Source organism: Carlito syrichta, unplaced genomic scaffold (genome assembly GCF_000164805.1).
Source record: "Carlito syrichta isolate Samal-C Ts95f unplaced genomic scaffold, Tarsius_syrichta-2.0.1 Scaffold315490, whole genome shotgun sequence".
In the NCBI taxonomy this organism is placed as follows: domain Eukaryota; kingdom Metazoa; phylum Chordata; class Mammalia; order Primates; family Tarsiidae; genus Carlito; species Carlito syrichta.
This window is the reverse complement of record NW_007259586.1, coordinates 2,139,291-2,161,226: the sequence shown is the minus strand read 5'-3', so window position 1 is coordinate 2,161,226 and position 21,936 is coordinate 2,139,291. Positions and strand designations below refer to the sequence as shown.

The window sequence follows — 21,936 nt, the reverse complement described above, 5'->3', positions numbered from 1 at the left end:
ACAGATTCAGCTCCAGATCACCACAATAAAGCGGCTACCACAATAAAGCAAATATCACAATGAAGTAAACATCACAATAAAGTGAATATCGTAATAAAGCAAGTCACACAAGTTTTTTGGTTTCTCAGTGCATATTAAAGTTATGTTTACACTATACTATGATCTACTAAGTGTATGACACCACTGTGTCTAAAAAAGAGTAACACCTTAATTTAAAAATACTTTATTGCTAAAAAAAAAAAATGCTGTAATGAACATCTGAGTCTTTAGCAAGTTGTAATTTTTTTTTCTTTTTTTTTCTGCCAGAGTCTCACTCTGTCGCCCATGCTGGAGTGCAGTGGCACACTTGCCGCCACTGCAGCCTTGACCTGCTAGGCTCAGGGGATCCTTCTACCTCAGCCTTCCAAGTAGCTGGAACTACAGGCATGCACCACCACACCCGGCTAATTTTTTGATTTATCATAGAGATGAGCTCTTACCAAGTTGCCCCGGCTGGTCTCAAACCCCTGGACTCAGGCAATCCTCTTGCTTCTACCTCCCAAAGTGTTGAGATTACAGGTGTGAGCCACCATGCCTGTCTTGGAATTTTTTTCCTACTAGAGGGTCATGTGGCTGTTCAGGCTGGTGGTCACTGAAAGTTGGGGTGGCTGTAGCAATTTCTTAAAATAAGACAGTGAAGTTCACCACATTGATGTACTCTTCCCTTCACAAAAACTTCTCTGCAGCATACAATGCTGTTTGACAGCATTTTACCCACAGTAGAACTTCTCTCGAAATGGGAGTCAATCCTCTCTAACCCTGCTGCTGCTTTATCAACCAAGTTTAAGTAATATTCTAAACCCAATTCTAAGAAGTTGCTACAGCAATCCCAACTTTCAGTAACCACCAGCCTGATCAGTCACTAGAGGGTCATCTAATAGAAAAAAAAATTATAAGACAGGTGTGGTAGCTCACACCTATAATCTCAATATTTTGGGAGGTGGAGGCAAGAGGATTGCCTGAGCCCAGGGATTTGAGACCAGCCTGGGCAACTTAGTAAGACCTCATCTCTATAATAAATCAAAAATGTTCAAAACATCACCTGGAGTAGATTTCATCTTAAGAAACCACTTTTTTTGCTCTTACATAAGAAGCAAGTCCTCATCTGTTAAAGTTTGATTGTGAGATTGCAGCAATTCACTCGCATCTTCAGGCTCTACTTCTCATTCTAGTTCTCTTGGTATTTCTATCACAGCTGCAGTAACTTCCTCCCCTGAAATCTTGAACACCTCAAAGTCATTTACGAGGGTTAGAATCAACTTCTTCCGAATTCCTATTCATGATGACATTTCTACCTCTTACCACGAATCACAAATATTTATAATGGCATCTAGAACAGTGAATCCATTCTAAAAGTTATTCAGTTTACTTTGCCCAGATCTATTAGAGGAATCACTATGAAAACTACAGTCTTACAAAAATGTATTTCTTAACAAGACTTAAAGGTTAAAACTACTCCTTGATCTGTGAGTTGAAGAATGGATGTTGTGTTAGCAGGCATGAAAACAACATTAATCTCCCTGTACATCTCCACCAGGTAACCAGGTGTGTTGTCAGTGAGCTGTAATATTTAGAAAGGCATCTTTTTTTTCCTGAGTAGTAGGTCTCAACAGTGGGCTTAAAATATCCAGTAAACCATGCTATAAAAAGATACGCTGTCATTTAGGCTTTGTTGTTCCATTTGTAGAGCACAGGTAGAATAGTTTTTAGTGAAACTCTTAAAGGCCCTAGAGTTTTCAGACTGGTTAATAAGTGTTGGCTTCAACTTAAAATCACCAGCTGTATTAGCCCCTAAGAAGAGAGTCCTTTGTCCTTTGAAGCCATCTTGACTTCTCCTCTCTAGCTACAAAAGTCCTTGATGACTTTCTTTCAACCTCTTGAACCAACCTCTACTAGCTTCAAATTTATCTTCTGCAGCTTTCTCACCTCTCCTAGCCATCAGACACTGATGAGAGAATTCAGGCCTTGCTCTGGATTAGGCTTTGGCTTAAGGAAATGTTGCTGGTTTGATCTGCTATCCAGACATTCAAACTTCCTCCCTATTAGCAATGAGGCTGTTTTGCTTTCTTATCATTTGTGTGTTCACTGGAGTAGGACTTTTAATTTCCTTCAAGAACTTTTCCTTTGCATTCACAACTTGACTGTTTGGCTCAAGAAGCTTAGCTTTCAGCCTATCTTAGCTTTCAACATGCCTTTCTCACTTAATTATTTCTAGCTTTTGATTTAAATTGAGAAGCCTGTGACTATTCCTTTCACATGAACACTTAGGGACTACTGAAGGGTTATTAACTGACCTAATTCCAATATTGTGTCTCAGGGAATAGGGAGGCCGGAGGAGAGGGAAAAAGACAAGAAACAGCCAGTAGGGGGAGCAATCAGAACACACACCTCTACTGATTAAGTCTGCCATCTTATATGGGTGCATTATTGTGGGGCCCCCAAAACAGTTGTAATAGTAACATCAAAGATCACAGATCATATTAGCAGATATAATAATAACAATAATAAAAAGTTTGAAATATTGTGAGACTTACAAACAGGTGACAGAGACACAAAGTGAGCCTATGCTGTTGGAAAAAAGGTGCTGACAAATTGCTCAATGCAAGGTTGTCACAAACCTTCGGTTCTTACAAAACACAGTATCTGCAAAACGTAATAAAGCAAGGTGTGTCTGTGCTACAACTGGCTCTCCCAATCATTTCTCACTTTATTTCCTGGCTTCCTTCATCCTTTCCATTAGGAACCTATGTTCTATCATCTTGTGACCACTTTCCTAAATTGTAATAGCTTTCCAGAGTGGTGAACTGGTGGAATGGACTCCAGACCAGATGGTAAATTACTAACCATGCATTTGAAGGAGGGTGAAGCAGACCATCATTCAAGGAGCTAATTTTTTCCTCCACATTTGGAATGGGATATTTTTGGTGCAGAGAAAGTCTTCTGTTCTTAGAATTAATAATTTTCAAATATTTATTGTTTGGGTTCACATTTACTTTTTCTATAAGGCACTGGATACACACCCAAATCTTGAACTATAAAGCTTACTTTCTAGCAATTAGTATATTAAAATATTCATTTGGTGAATAAGTTTCAAATAAAATCTCTAATTTTCTTATTTTACAGATCTTTGGCACAGAATTTCTATCACATCATTTTTAGAAACACATTCTCTCTTGAGAAATACTTTCTGGCTTTTAGAATGTATATTTATGTTATAATATGTATAGCAAGAATGAAAAAAATACATTTAAACATTTTGGTACAAATATCATTTTCCTTCCAAGGGCAGAGTCAGTTTAGAATGACATGAACATTCAGGGCTTAATTCTCTAGAAAATCTATACTTACTGACCATGCATCAACTTAATTTTTACTAAATTTCAATAGTAAAATGAATACTGATATTTTGTGCTGGGTAACTTTTTACTGAGAGGGGTTATTCTGTGTGCTATAGAAAGTTTAGAAGCATCCCTGACCTCTACCCACTGGATACTACCAGCACTCAGTGCAGACAAATGCCAAATGCCCCCTGGGGAGCAGAAACACCACTTATATAAAAGAACCAGAGATTTGAATGTTTCCAATTAAACAAACAAGCATAGGCCTAGTTTAATGCAGATATAATCTATCCAAAATATAGAGATTTAATTCTTTTTCCATGTCCAAAAATTAGGGACAGATTAAGTAGGTACAAACCCTTAGACTACCCCATTTATTTAAAAATTTTTTTATACATTTGCTTATTCTGAAAAAAACAAAAACAAAAAACCCAAGACAAAACAGAAACAATACTGACTCTGCATTGACATTATGTAGGTTTTGTAATATCATCCATCATATTTCTACAGCTAAATTTCAGTGATTATTTTTTAAAAATCATTAATGATTTCCAGATAAAAGATCAGGGAAGCCTTACCACTTGTATTAAAACTATTCTATAGTTTTAAAGACAAGGACATCAAAAACAAAATAAATTAGGGAAGTTGAAGATTTTCTGAACTTTTATACCTGCAGCAAGACAGAGTCATGGGACTAGAGGATTAATTAATAAGAGGGTGAGGTATGGTTTAGTAACAATGGCTCACGTTTATTTAATGGGTATGTTTAGTTAGGGATGAATAAAGCTGCCTCTAAACCAACACTATTCAATTACAAGAACACTAACGATAGAGAGAGATAGAAAAGGGAAAGAGGGAGAGAGGGAGTGAGGCAGAGGGAGATAGATAGATAATAGGTATACTTTACCATCCCCAGGAATGATGCGGAGGGTAACTGTGTTTCCTGCTTCCTTGATTAGGTTGACAATGTCTGAATGGGATTTGTTGGTGATGGAACATCCATTGACTGCCAAGATCCGGTCTCCTACTTTCAGCTTGCCACAGCGGTCAGCAGGGCTTCCCTCAATAATCCGACCTATTTTGTGAGGCATAGCCACACATGCATTGCCTGCTTTGATATCGAGTTTGAATTTTTTTTAACATTACGTGGGAATACAGTGAAGGGAGGAGAAAAAGGGTTGAAAAGGGAAAGAGAAGGTTAAGTGTTAATTAATTAAAGCACTAAGCAAATGTTATTAAAGGAGAGCTCTGCGTCGATTGTCAAAACATTGGCAATATTTTTGTCTGTATAAGAAACCAGTGCCCTGAAACTGTAGTTCATTGCTACAGTCCTTTCCTGATTCAAAATGAGGGGAAAGCCCCAGCTTCTCTCCTTAAATCAATTACAAAATTTGGGATGTTTGACAACCTCAAAGGTTCTCAAGAGCCCCAAAATAACTCGCCGTTGGCTTATTTTAGAACTGCAAATATAAAATCCAGAGCTGGGATGAATGCTTCTACTCATTCTGTGTTCATGTCACTTCATTTTTGCCAGCTGTTGTTTAAGCTTCTGCCAATGTTTTGTTCTTTCTCCACTTAGAAAAATAATCACTGGGTGTCTGGTGAGGCATAAGAGTTTGCTAGCACCAAAAATTCAGTCTGAAAACACCTAATGAACAAACACTTAGACTTTCTGCCTTCTATCGAGAACGATGAAAGCTTTAGAAAAAGGGCATAATTACAAGTTAAGCCAAGAAAGCACCCAACCTTGAAACTTATTTTTCCTTTTAGAACCTTTGCTCAATCAGCCTATCTCATGTGCTTTCAGGGAAGGGCCTGACTGGCTCATTAGCTCTGAAATCATCTTTCTGCTCACAGAAATCCCCTCAAAGGAATATGAAAATCAAGTACCTATTCAGGCTGAGGACACTGATCCAAAGCTAGGTTCAAATCATTCCTCAACCCTTTTCCTTTAATCATCTCCTTTCTCATTGTCAGTTACTACTCATTCACAACATGAAAAGCCAGGAAAGGTGCATTTGAGGGTTTATTGTATACCTTAAGGAGCTCTGTGTCATTGCTAACTTCCAGAGCAGGGTGGGAAATTGGCTTTGAGGCCTGACGGGGTTTCAGTTAATCATGGTTAATCTAGTTAATCGTGTATTGAGTCTTAAAGTTTCTTATGCATATTTACCTATTTTAAGAATTTGTGTTTCTGGGAACTAGGAAGATGGTTATACAGTTGGAGTTACTTTTTGGAAAGAGTGACATAATTAACATGGGAGACACTGCAACTAACTGAGTTGGTTCTTCCATCATAATTTGAACCTTATGGGTAAAATATATGGGAAAATGCACTTCAATCCCTTGGAATTTCAGCAGATTTGCCCAAGTTTGTATCATAGGACATAACATCAAGGGCAAATAATTTTTAAAAAAGAAGTAAACAGTCTACTGGAAACCAAAAAGCAGGTGTGCTGGAAAGCTCCCTTACTCAAATTCAAGGTCTTGGTTAAGGACAACTGGTATGATAAAGTTATCAAACAGCAGGTATGAGAAAAGCTCAGCACAGCTCAGAAGTCGCATGCAAGGTATTAGGCAAAGTTTAATTTATTCGTTGTAGGACCCAAAGGAAAACAATCAAAGACCAAATTGTGAGTGTGAGTACAATATTCATTTTATAACACATAGCCTGCCACTTGACATATTTGCTATTTCCTTCTAGAAAGTGAAACTGACAATTCTGAAATAGTTGAGAACATCACAGGATACATGCGGTCAGTCAAACTGTACATCTGAAAAAGATATCTTTCTCCCCTCTTCTTTTCTCTTTTTTATATTAAGAAGAAAAGTCTCCAAAATTAATTTAAAAAACAAAACCAAAAAACCTTTCGGTGATGTCAGGTCATTCATCCATGACATGCTGTGATAACTTTATTAATAGGGCTCACAAAAGCACTGTTAGTAATGGGTGTTTGTCACTGCAGCCACACATGCATAGACCTGACTAGTCACTGTTCCCTTGTGCTGCTGAACATAACTTAGGGGGAGACACCTGTAGCAGGAAGCAACACACTGAGCCTGAATGGAGGCCAAGATAGGTCTACTGAATCAGAATGCTAATGAGAGGTAGCACCTTGCTGACCATAGCCTGCGAGTGACCCAGGCAACTGGTTATCAGACTCCATGTGCATAAGTCATCTGGGGATAGAGCTGAGGTCAATGAAAAGCCTGTACAGCCCTTCCCCTTCTCCCATGACACTTCGTATTAAGTAACAAATGGGCTTGGGAGACAACAAATGACCTTTTACTTATCTATGTTTTATAATTTGATTTTTCATGTATAGTTGACTGTGATCAGTCTCTCCGTGTCATCAAATATTATCTATGTCATCATTTTTAGTGTTTTTTTTTGTTTTTTGTAGAGGTGGGGCTCCCTTTGTTGCTCAGGCCGGTCTCCAATGCCTGGCCTCAAGCAATTCTCCTGCCTCAGCCTCCCAAAGTGCTGGGATTACAGGCATGAGCCACCATGCCTAGCAACAAATGACTTTTTTTCTAATCAGGAAGATGGGTCACTTTGGAACGTACATCTATAATCAATCTATTCTAATGGAAAGCAGATTCACAAATGACTCGTTCCTGGAATCATCTGGGTTCCTATTTGTCTTTGCTAGTGCACCCAGCAGAGTGTTAACCTTCTGAAAGCGTGACAACTGTGTTTCTCTATACTTAGTTGAAACCTCCAACATCTGAATGAGATAGGAAAATCAAATGACTCAACTCAGACTTTAACCTAATTCTTAAGCAACAGTAAACATATTATTTAACATTTTTAAAAATCTAATTGGGACAGAACAGAGAAAGACGAGGTGGGATGAGCATCTTATGTAGTATTTTTACTTCTTACACTTCTATTTTTCCCAGAGCATTTTTACAGCTGCATGCTCCTTTAAAAAACTCTTTAGACTTTCTGAGGCCATTGCTATTAGGGCCATCCTACCATGGACCTTTCACAAGTGTTCTTCTGGCAAAAACTTTGGACTCTACACCGTCAAGGTGCTGCTATTCAAATTTCACACAAATCTCGCGTACCTGAAGTCGTGTGTGCATGACCATACACTCAGGAAGGAAGCTGAAAGGGTTAAACAAACATTTCCCAACCTTCAGGAGGGCAAAAGCTACCAAATAAACTACATCCCCAGTGAAGACTTTCATTACCCAAAGCGAGAAGCGCTCAAACATTTCTGCTCATGACATCTGGGCCCTCTTTCACTGGCAAGAGAACCCTCCCTGGTGAGGCGGGAGACCCTGGGGAATGTCCCTTTCAGCACTCACCAAAGGTCGTGCCTGCTTCAGGCCTGCTCACCGAGGACACGATGACAAAACCGAAGCCCTCGTTCTCCCCGCGCCGGATCTCCACGTCGTAGGGCTGCACCACGGTGCTCACCACGCCGCTGCCCCCGCCGCCGCCACTGCCGATGCCGCTGGTGCTGCCACTGCCGGAGCTCACCGTGTTCAGTGAGTTCTGGCTGCCCTGCGGGGTGCGCTTCTCCTCCGTCAGCGACGCCGGCTGGGTGCTGCTGTGATGAGAGGAGGCGGGCGAGGGTACCTCGTTCTCTGTTTTGGGCACTGCAACAGAGAGAGATGCACGTCAAAGTCACTGGACGTCGGCAAAAAAAAAAAAGTGTCTGTAAGCCCGCGGCCCTTCCCCCAACCCCACATTCTGCAAGATTCCAAGAGAAGATAGCACCGGGCCGAACAGAATGGGGATTCGGAAGTTGTTAACAGGTTCTCTTGACAAATATTTTATTTCTACTTTTTAGAGATGGGGTCTCACTCTGTTGTCCATGCTGGAGCACGGTAAACATTCACAGGTGCAATCTTAGCTCACTGCAGCCTCAAACTCCTGGCCTTAAGGGATCCTCCTGACAGCCTCCCGAGTAGCTAGAACTACAGGTGTGTGCCACCATGCCTGGCCTCTTGACAAATATTAGCCATTCGGTATGCATGAACATTGATCCCACCACATAAATCCCAAATAGGACTGCCAGATCATGTATTCTTTATAGCAGATCACATACATCCGCATTCAGATTCAAGTGTGTGGTAAGATCATCCTGCTCTGAAACACTTTCCCATTGCACAAAGGAAAGGTAGACTAAGCTTAGGTGTGGGCCACACCGGTGAGGACTGCCATCTTTGCTTTATAGATACAACTTTAGCTGCTCATTCATATAATTATTACCTTTAACTCACATTTCTGCTCAGCTGTTGGTTTTTCCATCAGACAAGAGACTATAGAAAACTGTACCATTAAGGCTACCTACCATATGTGGGACAAAGGGAAGCACGTGTGAAAGGAATTGAGAGCTTCCTTCCCAGCTTCTGGGGGTCAATATCTACACTCTGATCACGGAACTGGATACACTGGCCTCCTTCCAAATTTAGTCACCACTCCAGTTTTACTGTCAGATAATGAGGTAAATCACTCCCAAATAGCCAGGATAGTAGATGGGACTACCGATGCCGAAATCAAAATGTGTGTCGTGTCCAAGTTTTGGATAAGACTATATTTATTCATGAAAGCTTCTCTTTTCATAGATTTTTTTTATTGTGAAAAAAATATGCATAACATACCTTTTTCACCATTTTCAAGTGTACAGCAGAGTGGCATTAAGTGCATCCACATTGTTGTGCAACCATCAGCATCATCCATCTTAAGAACTCTGTCATCTTCCCAAGCTGAAACTGTACTCACTAAACACTAACTACTCATTTCCACCTCCCCTAGCCCCGGGCAACCACCAATCTGCTTTCTGTTTCTACAAATTTGTCTACTCTAGGTATTTCAAATAAAGAGAATCATGCAGTATTTGTCTTCACGTGACTGGCTTATTTTGCTGGGCACAATGTCTCTTCGTGGATTTAACATGTCTTTTACATAGACCTAAACACCCAAAATATTTCAAATTTTAGAAATAAACCTGAAACAAACAAACAAACAAATCACTATTTCTCTTTGGGCCAAGGGAGTCAGTTTTCACCTCATCTCAAAAACCAATTTCTAGCTGATTCCTCTGAGCTGCATGGAATACTAAGCTAAGGAGGATTTTGAAGCCATAAATGAGCTCTAGGGACATAATCTATGGCTGATTAACACTGCTTTCCATGTCTGCAGTAGGCAGGACTCTTACACTAGAATTTAACATCTTAATTCTGTAATTAATTATATACCATTTTAAATGGGCTACACTAGTTTTTTAAAAAAACAAAGTACCAATTAATTTTATCTGATATCACTAATATTAACGCTATGGAGAATTCAAAATATTTCATGCCATATTTCTTCAGTAATTCAATTTACACAACCCTTAATCTGCCTCTTCTGCATTCTGGGGTCCATCTTAATTTTGAGGTAGGGTCTGCATAGAAAGATGAACCACCAAGTTGTGTGCTTTCAGGAAGCTGGCAAGTCCTGGAAAGGACAGACACTAACACAGTGAGCTGCCTCAAAATGGCAGATTCTCATGGAGATGTAAACCATGAGTCACAAGAATGGCGAGGGGAAACCTAAAATCTGAAGGCAGTTGGAGGAAGGGGGGAATTTCCAAGGGAAGAGGGTTATATTTGAGCTGAGCCTGAAAGGAAATGTAGTATTTTGAGAACTAACATTCAAAGCCTGCAGGCAGGAAGAAGGAATCAAAGATGGTCTAGAACTGGCCAGCTTTACAACTTTCTTATAAAAAGAAAAAAACAAATCTTGGTTTACTACATATGACAGTCAACAACAGAGCAAGAAATCATTCTTTTTAATGAGCTTATTTTGAAGCACAAAACTGATTTTGGTTCTCATCATATGCAGCTACAACTCTTCTGACTTTAATCATAATGACCTTTCTTTGCTGAGGATTATCATCAACTAAAGAAGACAGCTAAATTCTGGTTTGCAAGGGGCTGGGAGGAAGGTAACATATATATTCAACTAGCCTTCTCCTGGAAGCCTTTGTTGAACATATGCAAATGGCACATTAAAGTACTTTAGAATGACAGTACTTTTGCAGAGTTTGAGAGAAGCAAACCATCTGGAAATGCTGAGCGTGATCACATTTGCAAACATTTGCTAAAATAGATGCTGGAGGAAGCAGACACAGGAAGGAGGCCTTTTCTGTGAATAAGGTGACAAGACAATGCACTGTTTGAAAGAATGAATGAAAAACATACCAGCAAAAACCACTTTACGCCGCACGGTGAGATTGACGTGGCCTTGCTTGGCAGCCTGTTGCATAAGCTGGACTACAAGCTGGTGTGACTTTCCGATTACTGGTGTCCCATCCACACAGATTAATTCATCTCCAGACCTCAGGCGGCTGTCGGTGTCAGCAGCACCCAGTGGTACAATGTGGCCAATATAAATCTGTTGAGTAACGGGATGATGGATAAAACACTGGTCTCTAGGTTTACTACTATACCCTGACTTCACATCTCCAGGAAAAAAAATCCATTCATTCATTCATTCATGTCTATATTCATGCCACAAACATTTATTGAGCACCGACTGTGTACAAGACATTGTGCTAGAAAAAGTAACTATTTCTTCCTTGGTTCTTTGACATTCATTCATCTGTGGCCTACTGATGACTATTCTTTCTTTTTCCCCTTTGCAGATAATAAATCCCTTTACTCCCCTCATCTATAAAACCCTTTCTTCTTTCCTATCTACTTCTAAAAACCCTCCTTTCATAAAACTCTGCTAATTGAAATGTTACCATTATTTTGCTTTAAGGGTCCAGCACTATGCCTAGCAATAGGGAATGTGCAATAAATATTGTTAAATGAACAAATGACCGAAGTCTGGTTGAACACCCCTATTTCTGCTGAAAGCAGACAAGTCTTTATATTCAGCATCTTGCTGTTACATTTGCCATTCATGAGACTTTGGTTAAAATATTAGTGCCTGCCTTGCATTCTCAGTAGATAATAATGTTTACATGGCATTTATAGTTTACAAAAACTCTGACGAAATGGTTGTTAAGCATATGGGACTGCAGAGTCACACCTTTGTCAGTCCTTCCATTTAGTAGCTCTGTGACCTTGGGCAAGTTAATTAACCTTTCTGTCTTTTTTAATTTTTCAGAGACAGGGTTTTGCTCTGTTGCCTAGGCTAGAGTGCAGCGACATGATCAGAGTTCACTGCAGCCTCAAACTCCTGAGCTCAAGTGATCTTCCTGCCTCAGCCCCCTAAGTAGCACAGTGGCTGGCACATGCCGCCACGCCCAGCTAATTTTTTAATTTTTGTAGAGATGAGGTCTTGCTCTGTTGCCCAGGCTGGTCTTGAGCTCCTGGCCTCAAATCATCCTCCTACCTCAATCTCCCAAAACCCCTGCTGGGAAGTTCAGCACTGCATCCAGCCTGTGTCTTTACTTTCTGATTTGAAAACTAAGGATCAACTCATTGGTTTGATGGATCAATGAGAGACTGTATGTTAAGAGTCTTTAGCACAGTACCTAGCAATAAATAGCTGCTATTATCACAAAGAAATTTACAACACTCATCTCTAGTTCTCTTTTCTCCCTTCAAAATAGTTTTATGACATTATACTAAACTTATTCTAAGGCTGAGGAAACTGTAGCCCAGGGAGGTTAAATGTCTCCTGTTCCTTGTCTAGGGTTCTATCTCTACTTTTGTAAAGACAGGAGTCCTACTTTTTCTAATCTCTTGTGAAGTATTCTACGTGTACCAGTTACTCAATACATAAAGTCCACTATTTGCTGACAGGCACTGCTGGATCAGAATTGGCCAGAAGGCCCGGGCCATTGTTTTATTGGCTGATGCCTATGCTATTTTTCTTTCTGTTTTCTTTTCCTTTGGGGGGTCTCCAGAGGCTGCAGCTGACACTTTTCACAAACACTCACACAAACTTTTTAGAAAGGAGTAGTTCCTTCTTCCTCAATACAAAGAGAGCTCCACAAAATCCAGTGAAAAAACCTCACACTGTCAAGATGAAAGAGTCAGTGTTGCATCTAGCTGGACTCAATTTTGGCAATTTGTCACTGTCGTCGATGTGCTTTGAAGTCTTAAAAAAATGCTAAGCAGAGAGGCAGGCAAGCAAAAGACTCACAGGTTCCCCTGGTTCATTTCCACCCAGAATCCTAAATCCAAATCCAGTCTCTTTTCTCCAGAGGAAGATGTCCTGTTCCTGGTAATCTGGAACTGCAGGGAGGGGAGAAGGAAGAGATTATTTTGCTGATAAAAGCTATCATACCCTTAAAATAAACACAATTATAGGACCAAGTATGGTGGTACTTCAGCAAAGGAAAGCTTTCCAATATAGGCAAGGGAACAAAATAACCTGGACAAGTAAAATAACAGAGGACACGGGGGTCAAAGTCAACAGAGGGAAGCGTCACTGAGCCCTCAAGTTTTTCAAAGGACTAATCACTGTTTGATAATCCCTAACCAAGTCCAAGCCATTATCCCCTACTACGCAGAAGTCAGCATTAACTACTTTACTTATTATTTTTGCAAGGTGAAATAAGTAAATTAAAACTATTATGTGCCACGCCACAAAGTCGGTGTCATATCCGAGAACAGAACTCATCTAAGTCAGAGTAACCTCTGAAGCTGGCTTGAAGGATTGAGAAGTCTTGTTAAGCCAGCAGATGTTTTATCAACTAGAGGATGAAAGAGAACAGCTTGGTTTAAAAAGAGTTTCTAATTTATCTTTAAGTCACATTTTTTTCTTCCTTAAAATAATCAAATCATTTAGATGTTAAATGTCTTGATCACTTAACATCTAAATGATTTGTTAGGTCATTTTTTGGTCAAAAAAATCACTCTTAAGCCTACTAATATTTCCAAATACAGTTGGCCCCCCACCTCTGCAGGTTCTGCATTCTTGGATTCAACCAACCGTGGGTAGAAAATGTAGTCAGGCCTATGATGGTTGTGTCTGTACCAAGCAAGGATAACCTTTTTTTTTTCTTGTGGTTATTCGTTGGACAATGTTGCATAATAACTATTACACAGCATTTCTGTTGTGTTAGGCATCATAAGTAATCTAGAGATGATTTAAAGCATATAGGAAGAATGTACATTACATGCAAATACTATATCATTTTATATCAGGGACTTGAGTATCCACAGGGAGTTGATATCCTTTTTGGTATCCTGCTGAATTAATCCTCAGCAAATACTAAGGGATAAACAAAGTTTACTTGGATTTCAACACTATTACCAAAAAGTAGCCAGCCTTCCATATTCTTACGATCAGTGGTGACTACAAAAAAGTTCTACATTAATGAATCATATTTCATTGGTAATAGGATTGCTTTACTCTAGAATTTACCTATGATAGTTCAACATTGTATTACTTTATTACTCAATAACTTTTAACACAAAATCTCTGTTTTTTAAAAAGAAACTTCCAAAAGATAATGCTTACTGTAAATGAAATTGTTGTATATATTAATACCACTGTTATTTCACTAAGGTATTATAATTAAAAAGGATTATTTGTATTTAATTCTTATTTAATGTTTTAATGAATACACAGAGTATTTATGACCCATAAAATGACATATATTGTATGAAAACAGAAAAAATATAATTCAGTTGTAGTAAAGCTTGAAGGAGATTTTCAAACGCTGTTATACATAATTTCTGGTTTATTTAATTAACTAAATTTTGAGTTAAAGAAGTGTGTATTCCTGAGAATTTAACTCTTATTTTCTCCAATTTTGTACAATGAAAAAGGGAAGAACGTTGATATTTAGATATCAAGTTGGCCAGAGATGTCCCCTTTCAGAGACTTATCCACAAGCTTATAATGTATAGTGGGTGACTACATTGAGAGAAGAAACCAGTTGAACAATAAGTACAAGTAAGAGGGGTTTGAATCTGATATGTCTGCTTGAGCTATCTTAATGTCATGGCTTTAAAAGGATGCTTTTTATCCACAGCTTTCTTTTTTTCTTGTTATAATTGCTGAGGCTAAGCTGCAGCAAAGCACCATGGGCCACAGAGCTGAACTATAGCATGGGACTCCCATAAACACCATTTGAGAGTAATATTTTATTGAGCATGCTAAGGTAACAATATCTTCTTTCTTTCTGAGTAGCTGGCTAAAGTATATTTGTTGTAATAGCCTTATTGAAACAACAAATTAAATCAAGTTGTGTCTCCATCTTTGGTTCATTCAAGCAGGAGGATTACTACCAAAATAGACCACTGGTGCTTTCCAGCCAGCACTGGGTTCCTGACAGAGTCTGTTTTAGATCTGCTGAGTGTGTGGCCTTTCTACAAACAATGAAAGGGCCTCTGCAGAGATGGCCAGCCTGGAGCCACTTTTTTCGCAGTATCATTTAACACCAGAACTTGCCCATCCTACGGTGACACCAAATGTGGCAAGTTTCTGCCTACTGTTGCTCATTTAGGTGTGAGTGAGGTGGCATGGAGGATGCGGCCAATAGACTTAGGCTTATCACACAGTTTAGTCCATAAAGGGGAAACACTTTTCTTCTGAGAATCAATGGGAAAATGGCAATCTTATTTAAAGAGTTTTCTGTTGAGAAGAAAGGTGCTCACTGACACTAGGGTTGGCAAAGACATAACGATGAGCCAGAAAACAGATACGAACACCAACACACAGACAAGTCACAAAGAAAGTCTTTAGATACTTTAATGTTAGCATTTTAGCAATTTTGCTCTTTCACCAACTAAATGTCAATTACCCAAATATGTCTCTTTGGTGATAAATCAGTATTTAAATATATTAAGGGATTATAACATTTTTCTCCTCTCTATGTTCTGTCACTTCTTCACAGAGGCATTGAGGTTTCTAAACTACTCCCCCCACATGTTTGTTTTCTTCTTTAGTTCAAGCAGATTTTATTAGAATTAAGTTTTTATGAGACAATGGGTAGGGACATTTTTCTATTAATATCACTTTTTTTTTTTAGTGTGGCTAAATCAAATAGGGCTAAGAAAAACCTCTCCGGTTTTCATGTTGAAGCCCTTGTGTAGGGAAGAGTTTCTGCAGTTAGTCTCCTTTTGGTAATTCTAGTGACAACTCAATAAAGCAGTCAAAAGACTTCCTTTGATAACTAGAAAGAATGGAATCACCAGGTTTGTAGAGCAGCCTCCTGATGTCTCCATTACTACAGACACACATTTCCAGACCTGGCAAAGACATGCACATCACTTTGTACTTCATCTCGTCTTTGGTTTGTGTTTGGTCAACAAGAGCGCCAAAGCACTTTCCTTGGTGCTACTTTTTCCTTCCCTCTCTGTTCTGAACTTCTCCCCAGGCCCCCAGACCAATGGGAACATCAAACAGGATGAATAATAATGGAGAGACAAAAGTTTTCAGCAGATCCTTACTCTGACATTCTCCAAAATTCGTGGAATTGATCTCTCTCTCTCTTTCACCCTTGCTCAATCCCGATGCAGGCGAAGGTGACATGGCTGGAATATTAATTTCACAATTTTGCAAAGCTTAATGTATGTTCTTTCTCTTAGTTCATTTTAATTTAGTTTTGATTGATAAGGAACAGGCAGTTCAGCTTTCACAATAAAGGTCATGGCTGCTATGGATTTCAAAGGACTGCAGTTTGAGTCCATTTTTTCTTTCTTTTTTCCCCCACGCTTTACTTGTCCAAAAGCTAGAATCTACAATTGCACCATGGAGGGTTTCCTATAACTCCCGTCACCATCTTACACTTCCATATTTAATTATACCCTAAAGTACACATTCTCAAATGGCCTTGTTTCAGTCATATCATAAAGGTTTATCTAAATCCTTATTGCTTTTTGAGAAATTTAAGCATATTTTTGCTACTGCTACACTACAGCATTTATTTAAAGAAATACCAAGTCCCTGATGAAATTCATTCTTATACTAATATCTGTTCAGATAAACTGTAGGCAGTTCAAACTAGAATAATCTTAGGTTTAGAAGTGCAAATCATTGGATCCAAAATATGAACAAAGACACAAATAGGAACTGTCATAATAGTCCTTAAAATCTGGAGGTATACCCAGGCTCCTTAAACTCATTAGGATAAAGGGGGTCATCCACCAATTTCAAACTAGCAAGCATGTCTCTCCAAAGCAGACAGACTTACAATGTTGCTTCATATAATAGCTTTGAACTTTTTTCTTCCAAACTATATTGTGAACAGGCAAAGTTTCAATGACAAGCTTTAGAATTTCTCCAGTAGAAAATGCTACTGGATACTAGCTGAATACTTTCCTGAACATTTACTAAAAAGATTGTATCGTCACCTTTAAAGACATGCACACTTTGTATATTATCTAGAAAAAATAAAAAGCAGGCAACATGGTTTTTAAAGAATTTCGATGCTTGTCCTTGTTTTTAATTAAACACTGAAACCCTTCAAAGGGATTCATTAGCACATCTGTAATTCAGATTGATCCATTCTGACACTATTTTGAGAAATGGCCATATCAAAAATATGGTATACTGCAAAATGTGCAGGACATGCGAAGGAATGCAGTCTGAGATTGTGTTAATCTTCACATAGACCTTAACAATAAATTAAGAGGTAAGAAAAATATATTTTCAACAAAAAGAAGATAATATGGTATAGCAAAGGTGCTGCTGCAGATTTCAATTTTCCTATTTTTCCTGGAGGACTTTGCTCATTTTGCTGTGTCTTGGAGAGAGAGGATGGGGAATCACATCTAACAAAGCTAGACACTTTTTTTTCTCCTAAAAGAAAAGATACAAAACAATCTAGGGGAATGGCAGACACTGTTTTTGGATAAAGGGAATACAATTCAAAGACAAGATAGATGCAGGTTCATTCCTAGGTACTGTGAAAAGAAGAAAAATCTGTGACAGATATCAAATAATTACCATGGGGGAAGGGGAAGTCTCCTCATTATCCTCATTTAGTATTGAGGAAGAAATTCATGTGACTCTTAACATCAATTAGGTTGCTACCATCACTCAGTTACAAAGCCTCCAATCACCAAAAAGAAATGGATTCTCATTTGCACTCCTATATCCGATTCCTTAGATGTAAAACAAAGTCAAGGAACAAAACTGGTACCATTCCAAATATTTCAATCTGGCTTTTACCTAAACAATGTCAATGCTTATAGCAGCTGGTCATGGCCACATCACATATTCTTCTTTTTTTCCTGGTGAAAACTTTTTTAAAAATTGGATCAAGTACCAAATTCATAAGAAATTTTGCTTCCACCAGTATGAAAATGTGCATTTAAATGAGAGCCTCCTATTAAGCAGATACATTAGAATGGTCCCGTCAATCCATGCTGTCCCTGCCAGCTCTTCAGAACATGATTCATTTGATCACAAAAAAAGATTCATACAGGAAGCTCAATCATTAATGTGTACTGTATTGAGGAAAGCAGGCACATGGTCAGTAAAGCAATATCTCAATGTTAACTGAAGTCGGGTCATTGGCTGGAGGAGCCGCATGGTTACAGAGTATGTGGAGGGAATGTGAGAATGTTCCTTTTTAGACCACGTGGTTTTCCCCACTGAAATCATTATGGTGAGTGAGGAAACACAGTGAGGACAGAGCATCTACTGTGTGTGAAGGATATTTCAAATGGAACTTCATTTCCTTCTGCCTGGCCTCAAGGGTACTTTAGGGGTGCCTTTCTAGTCTAGGGACTAAATAAGTCCCTTCTCAAATTAGCTGGCTTTTGTCAGCAGCGTGGACGCTTAGCCAAAACAACCTACTTAATTCCACAAGCTGCTGTAGTAAGAGAAGGCAGTGATATTTCTCCCTTGAGGAGGAAGATGATGGAGGAAGCTCTGAGTGATTTTGATCACCTGAAGAATTTAATCATCAGCGAGGTTCCAGGCTTGCCTGTGCCCCCACTGCTGAGTTTCACCTAGCGGAATGGCTAACTTGCATCCTCACACAGGGATGCTGGCCTCATTCCTCCGTTTGTTTGGGTTACAGAGGAGCTGAAGTCTCCCAACACGTGTCTTAGCTAGCAAAGGAAACACAGTACGGACAAGTCTGAGCAGCGGGCAAGAGGCTGGGGTGCCCCCTGCTCCCCATACAACCTCTTTACCACAACTCTTGGTGGGAGGCTCTGCTAAGAGGTGACCATAGTAGTAGCTGAGAATGAAACCTGGCTGAGGGGAAGCAGGCACGAGGAGGATGAGATAAATTATTATCTTTGCTCATCCAGTTTCTCTCAGATCCTTCAACAAATGCAACATCTACTGTCATGACACATTCTCTCCTAGCTCAATCCAGAAAGAGAAAACAAGATATGTGTACTTCATAGTTGCTACATCCTGACCAGTTAGACCAAGAGAAAATATCAGGAAACAGCAAAAAAAAAAAAGCCAGTCTGTAACAACTAAAAGTAAAGCATTTTAGAAACCTTCATTGGTAAGATAAATGAATATTATTATGGTGAGTAGTCACTTTATAATAAAAAGTAAAAACACTAAATATGAAGAGGAATTAGGTTTCTAAGAGTCAAGAAGTTAAAGTATACCATCGCTAGCTCATATTTATAGAAAAGGTAAAGCTAAAAGAACACACTTAACCACTGTATAAATAATTAAGGCTCAAACCACTTACTGCTGTTTTTTCTTCTGAGGGGAATGTTTAGAACGGCTGATAAGCATTAAAAAATTACCAGTATTTTTTAAAACCAAGAGACCACTAAGAATGCATTTAATTTCTCCTCATTACCCCTACAATCTGAACCAGTCATATTTATGTTCTACTGCATATCAGATCTGTTTCACAAGATGTGAGCTCATAGCACGTCACAATCTCCACTCAGGGAAGAATTAATGAGACAGCAGCTCTTATCTGCTACTTCTTTTAACCAAAAGGATTAAAAAAACCTCTCCATTTTTATCCAGGACATTTACTTGATGACTACCCATTTCCATCCTCTCCATGGACTGAAAACACCAAGGAGCCTCCGTGAACAGCTGGCAGAGTGTACACACTCAGAGACACCTTTTCCTCTCACTCTGATTCACCTTTATCCAGTTTACACTGAAACTTTGCTACTTTCAATAAGCCTGGAGAGAATGCTGGAGCCCTGAGAAGGGGTCTGGGGGGGAGGGTGGGCAATGGGCAGGATGTTACTCACGTCGGTTTTCATACATGCTCCTGGACTGGGCCCAGATTTTAAAAGGATCTGGTTTTTTCTGGCCAGAGTTGTCAGTTTGATCTGGAGCTGGGGCCTCTGCAGGTGGGAACTCGGGGAGCACCTGTGTACTGTGGCTTGGGGATGCCGTGTGCAGGCTGCGGTGGCTGGAAACACTGTGCTGAGAACTATTCTGGCTGTCTTTCCTTTCCAGTGGTTGCTGAAAGGAAGCAAGTGAGAAGGGCAGGAAGAGAAGATTATGACTGGTTCTCTGAGTGGGTGTTTCCCACCAGACTGTCTTTGCTCAGCATTTCTGCATACACATACATAAATACATCAACAACATTTTGGCTCCCACCTGTCTCCAGCTAAGGCAGAATGCAGATAAATCCCTAGGTGATTGGCAGACAGATCGGGGGCGGGCCAGATAGAAAGACATAATCACAAACCATACTGCTTTCTGGGCTGTAGCGGAAAACAAATCCAATATTCACCATAGGTTGTCAGCTAAGACAGTGGGTTCATTTATTGCAAGATGTATCACTTTTAATGTCCTTACTTTTTCACAAAAATATGTGACACAAAATACCATGAGTAGTTTACCTGTAAGGCTGTAATATCCAGAAGAAATACAATCAGGGCTAAAAATGCTCCTTGGGACTCCATGTCTTGCATCTTTTAATAAAAAAACACCCAATTTTTCTCTAAGGGTTTGCTATCAGTTCTTTTAGACCATAAAAAAACAGAGATCAGATCTTTCAAAAATCATGCCTAGCATTATGTATATACTGCTTCTTATATATATCTAAATTGCTATCCTAGGAAGAACTTACATAATTCTTGGCAAATCAATTTTGCAGGCCTTTACATTTCACCTCTGCCAGCAGTACTGTTGGTTGAAAACCAAGATCAAACTTTATATAGGGGTTGACCTCTGAGGGTTAGCCTTCTTAGACTTGCAACATGTCCAAAGTCCAAGTACTATTCAAAAGGGAAGAGCTCCATTTAAACTTCCATGGGATAAGCAAGTCCTTGTTCTTCAAAACCTGCTCAGCAGAGACCCTTCCCATTTTATGAAATGCTCTGTTCCAATACCAAATGAATAAGGAACAGAATCTAATGGAAGGGAAAATACTGGGTGGGAAATAAAATAATTTTAGTTCTTATTTTTTCCAGTGAAAGACCGTGGTAACTACAGGTGTTTAGGCTCCCCCATTCAAAATAAGAATCCTGCCTCCAACGTAACAGACACCAGGTCACTATATTCAGCTGCCTGAGAGCACTGTACAGTGGTAGAGGACAGGAAGGGCATCTCCATTCTCGCTCGTAGATCCTGTACAGCTCAGTTCTAAAGCAGATTCTAAGAACAGTGACCTCAAGCATTCCAGTTCCTTAAAGTCTTTTATAGCATCCAAATCTTCCAGCAGGTGTTATAATCAATCCTAACAAGATAGTTCTTCCTTGTTGTCTCCCCAGGTATCCTCCATCTTTCACTCCCCTGGAAGGCTGCTGGAAATTTTCAAGGTCTTTTCACTCAATTCTTGGGTCCCTCCACCTTCTCTCCTTTCAGCTCCTGCTTTGAAACAAGTATCTGAAAAAAGCCCCAGGATGGCAAAAACTTCATTTGTTCTTTACTACTACAGATCTGAATATAGGTTTTGGCAAGGATTCGAAGTTTAGAAAAATTGGGCATGTATTTAATGAAAGTAAGATAGAGCATTTAAAATTATACTTGGTGTGCCTTTGGGAGAAATTTGAGGACCATATTCTAAACTAGCATATAGGTCTTGTGAAACTGTATGAGAGGCTTGATTCACTCACATTCAAGGGGGAAAACAAATACGAGTGAAGATGCCAGGAATACACAGTGGCAATTGGGAGGGAACAAACACCATAACAACTCCATGTCACCATTGTTCTCTTTTTGAGGCTCAAAAGTGTTCAGCTCAGATCTGGATGGATTAGTGTTCCAAAGACTTGAAATAGAACCTGGCCTTGCCAACTTCCAGCAGTGTCTTCCACAACATAAACTCAGCTCCCAGGGCCAGGAATCCAATTTCTGCCCCAGAAGGGCAAGACCTCCAGCTTCCTAGGGAGACATGCTGAAAATCTCCATAGTCAGAAAAGGTTAACAATAGACAGCACACCCATTCTCTTTTGCATGTACATGGGATTTTTTTTTCCTCTTCAGTGTGATCTTTACAAGGTTCTAGATCATAAGCAAACTTATATATTGCATCAGCTCATTTCTGATGTGAGCACACATTAGAGTGCATTAAAAATGGAATTATGGGTGGGTTTTTCCCTTCTTTTCTTTTGAGTTGGAGTCTCACTCTTGTCGCCCAGGCTGGATTGCAGTGGCATGCTCATGCCGCAGCCTTGACCTGCTGGGCTCAGGCGATCCTTCCGTCTCAGCCTTCCAAGTAGCTGAAACTACAGATGCATGCCACCACGCCTGGCTAGT

At 39.5% G+C, this 21,936-nt stretch overlaps 1 protein-coding gene across 8 annotated transcripts in view; it reads right to left on the bottom strand.

Annotated features, from left to right (window-relative positions):
- Positions 1–21,936, bottom strand: part of MAGI1 (membrane associated guanylate kinase, WW and PDZ domain containing 1) — a 692,842-nt gene that overhangs the window by 17,658 nt on the left and 653,248 nt on the right. For 3 of the 8 annotated variants that reach the window (XM_021706368.1, XM_021706373.1, XM_008072889.2), the window contains exons 14-19: positions 19,476–19,692; positions 15,735–15,818; positions 12,475–12,566; positions 10,578–10,770; positions 7,692–7,985; positions 4,285–4,488 (exon numbers count right to left, since the gene is read on the bottom strand). In XM_021706368.1, the coding sequence (XP_021562043.1) occupies positions 4,285–4,488; positions 7,692–7,985; positions 10,578–10,770; positions 12,475–12,566; positions 15,735–15,818; positions 19,476–19,692 (1,084 nt within the window). The remainder of the gene's footprint in view (positions 1–4,284; positions 4,489–7,691; positions 7,986–10,577; positions 10,771–12,474; positions 12,567–15,734; positions 15,819–19,475; positions 19,693–21,936) is intronic. The other 5 variants (XM_008072888.2, XM_021706370.1, XM_021706369.1 and 2 more) reach the window with 4 other exon arrangements.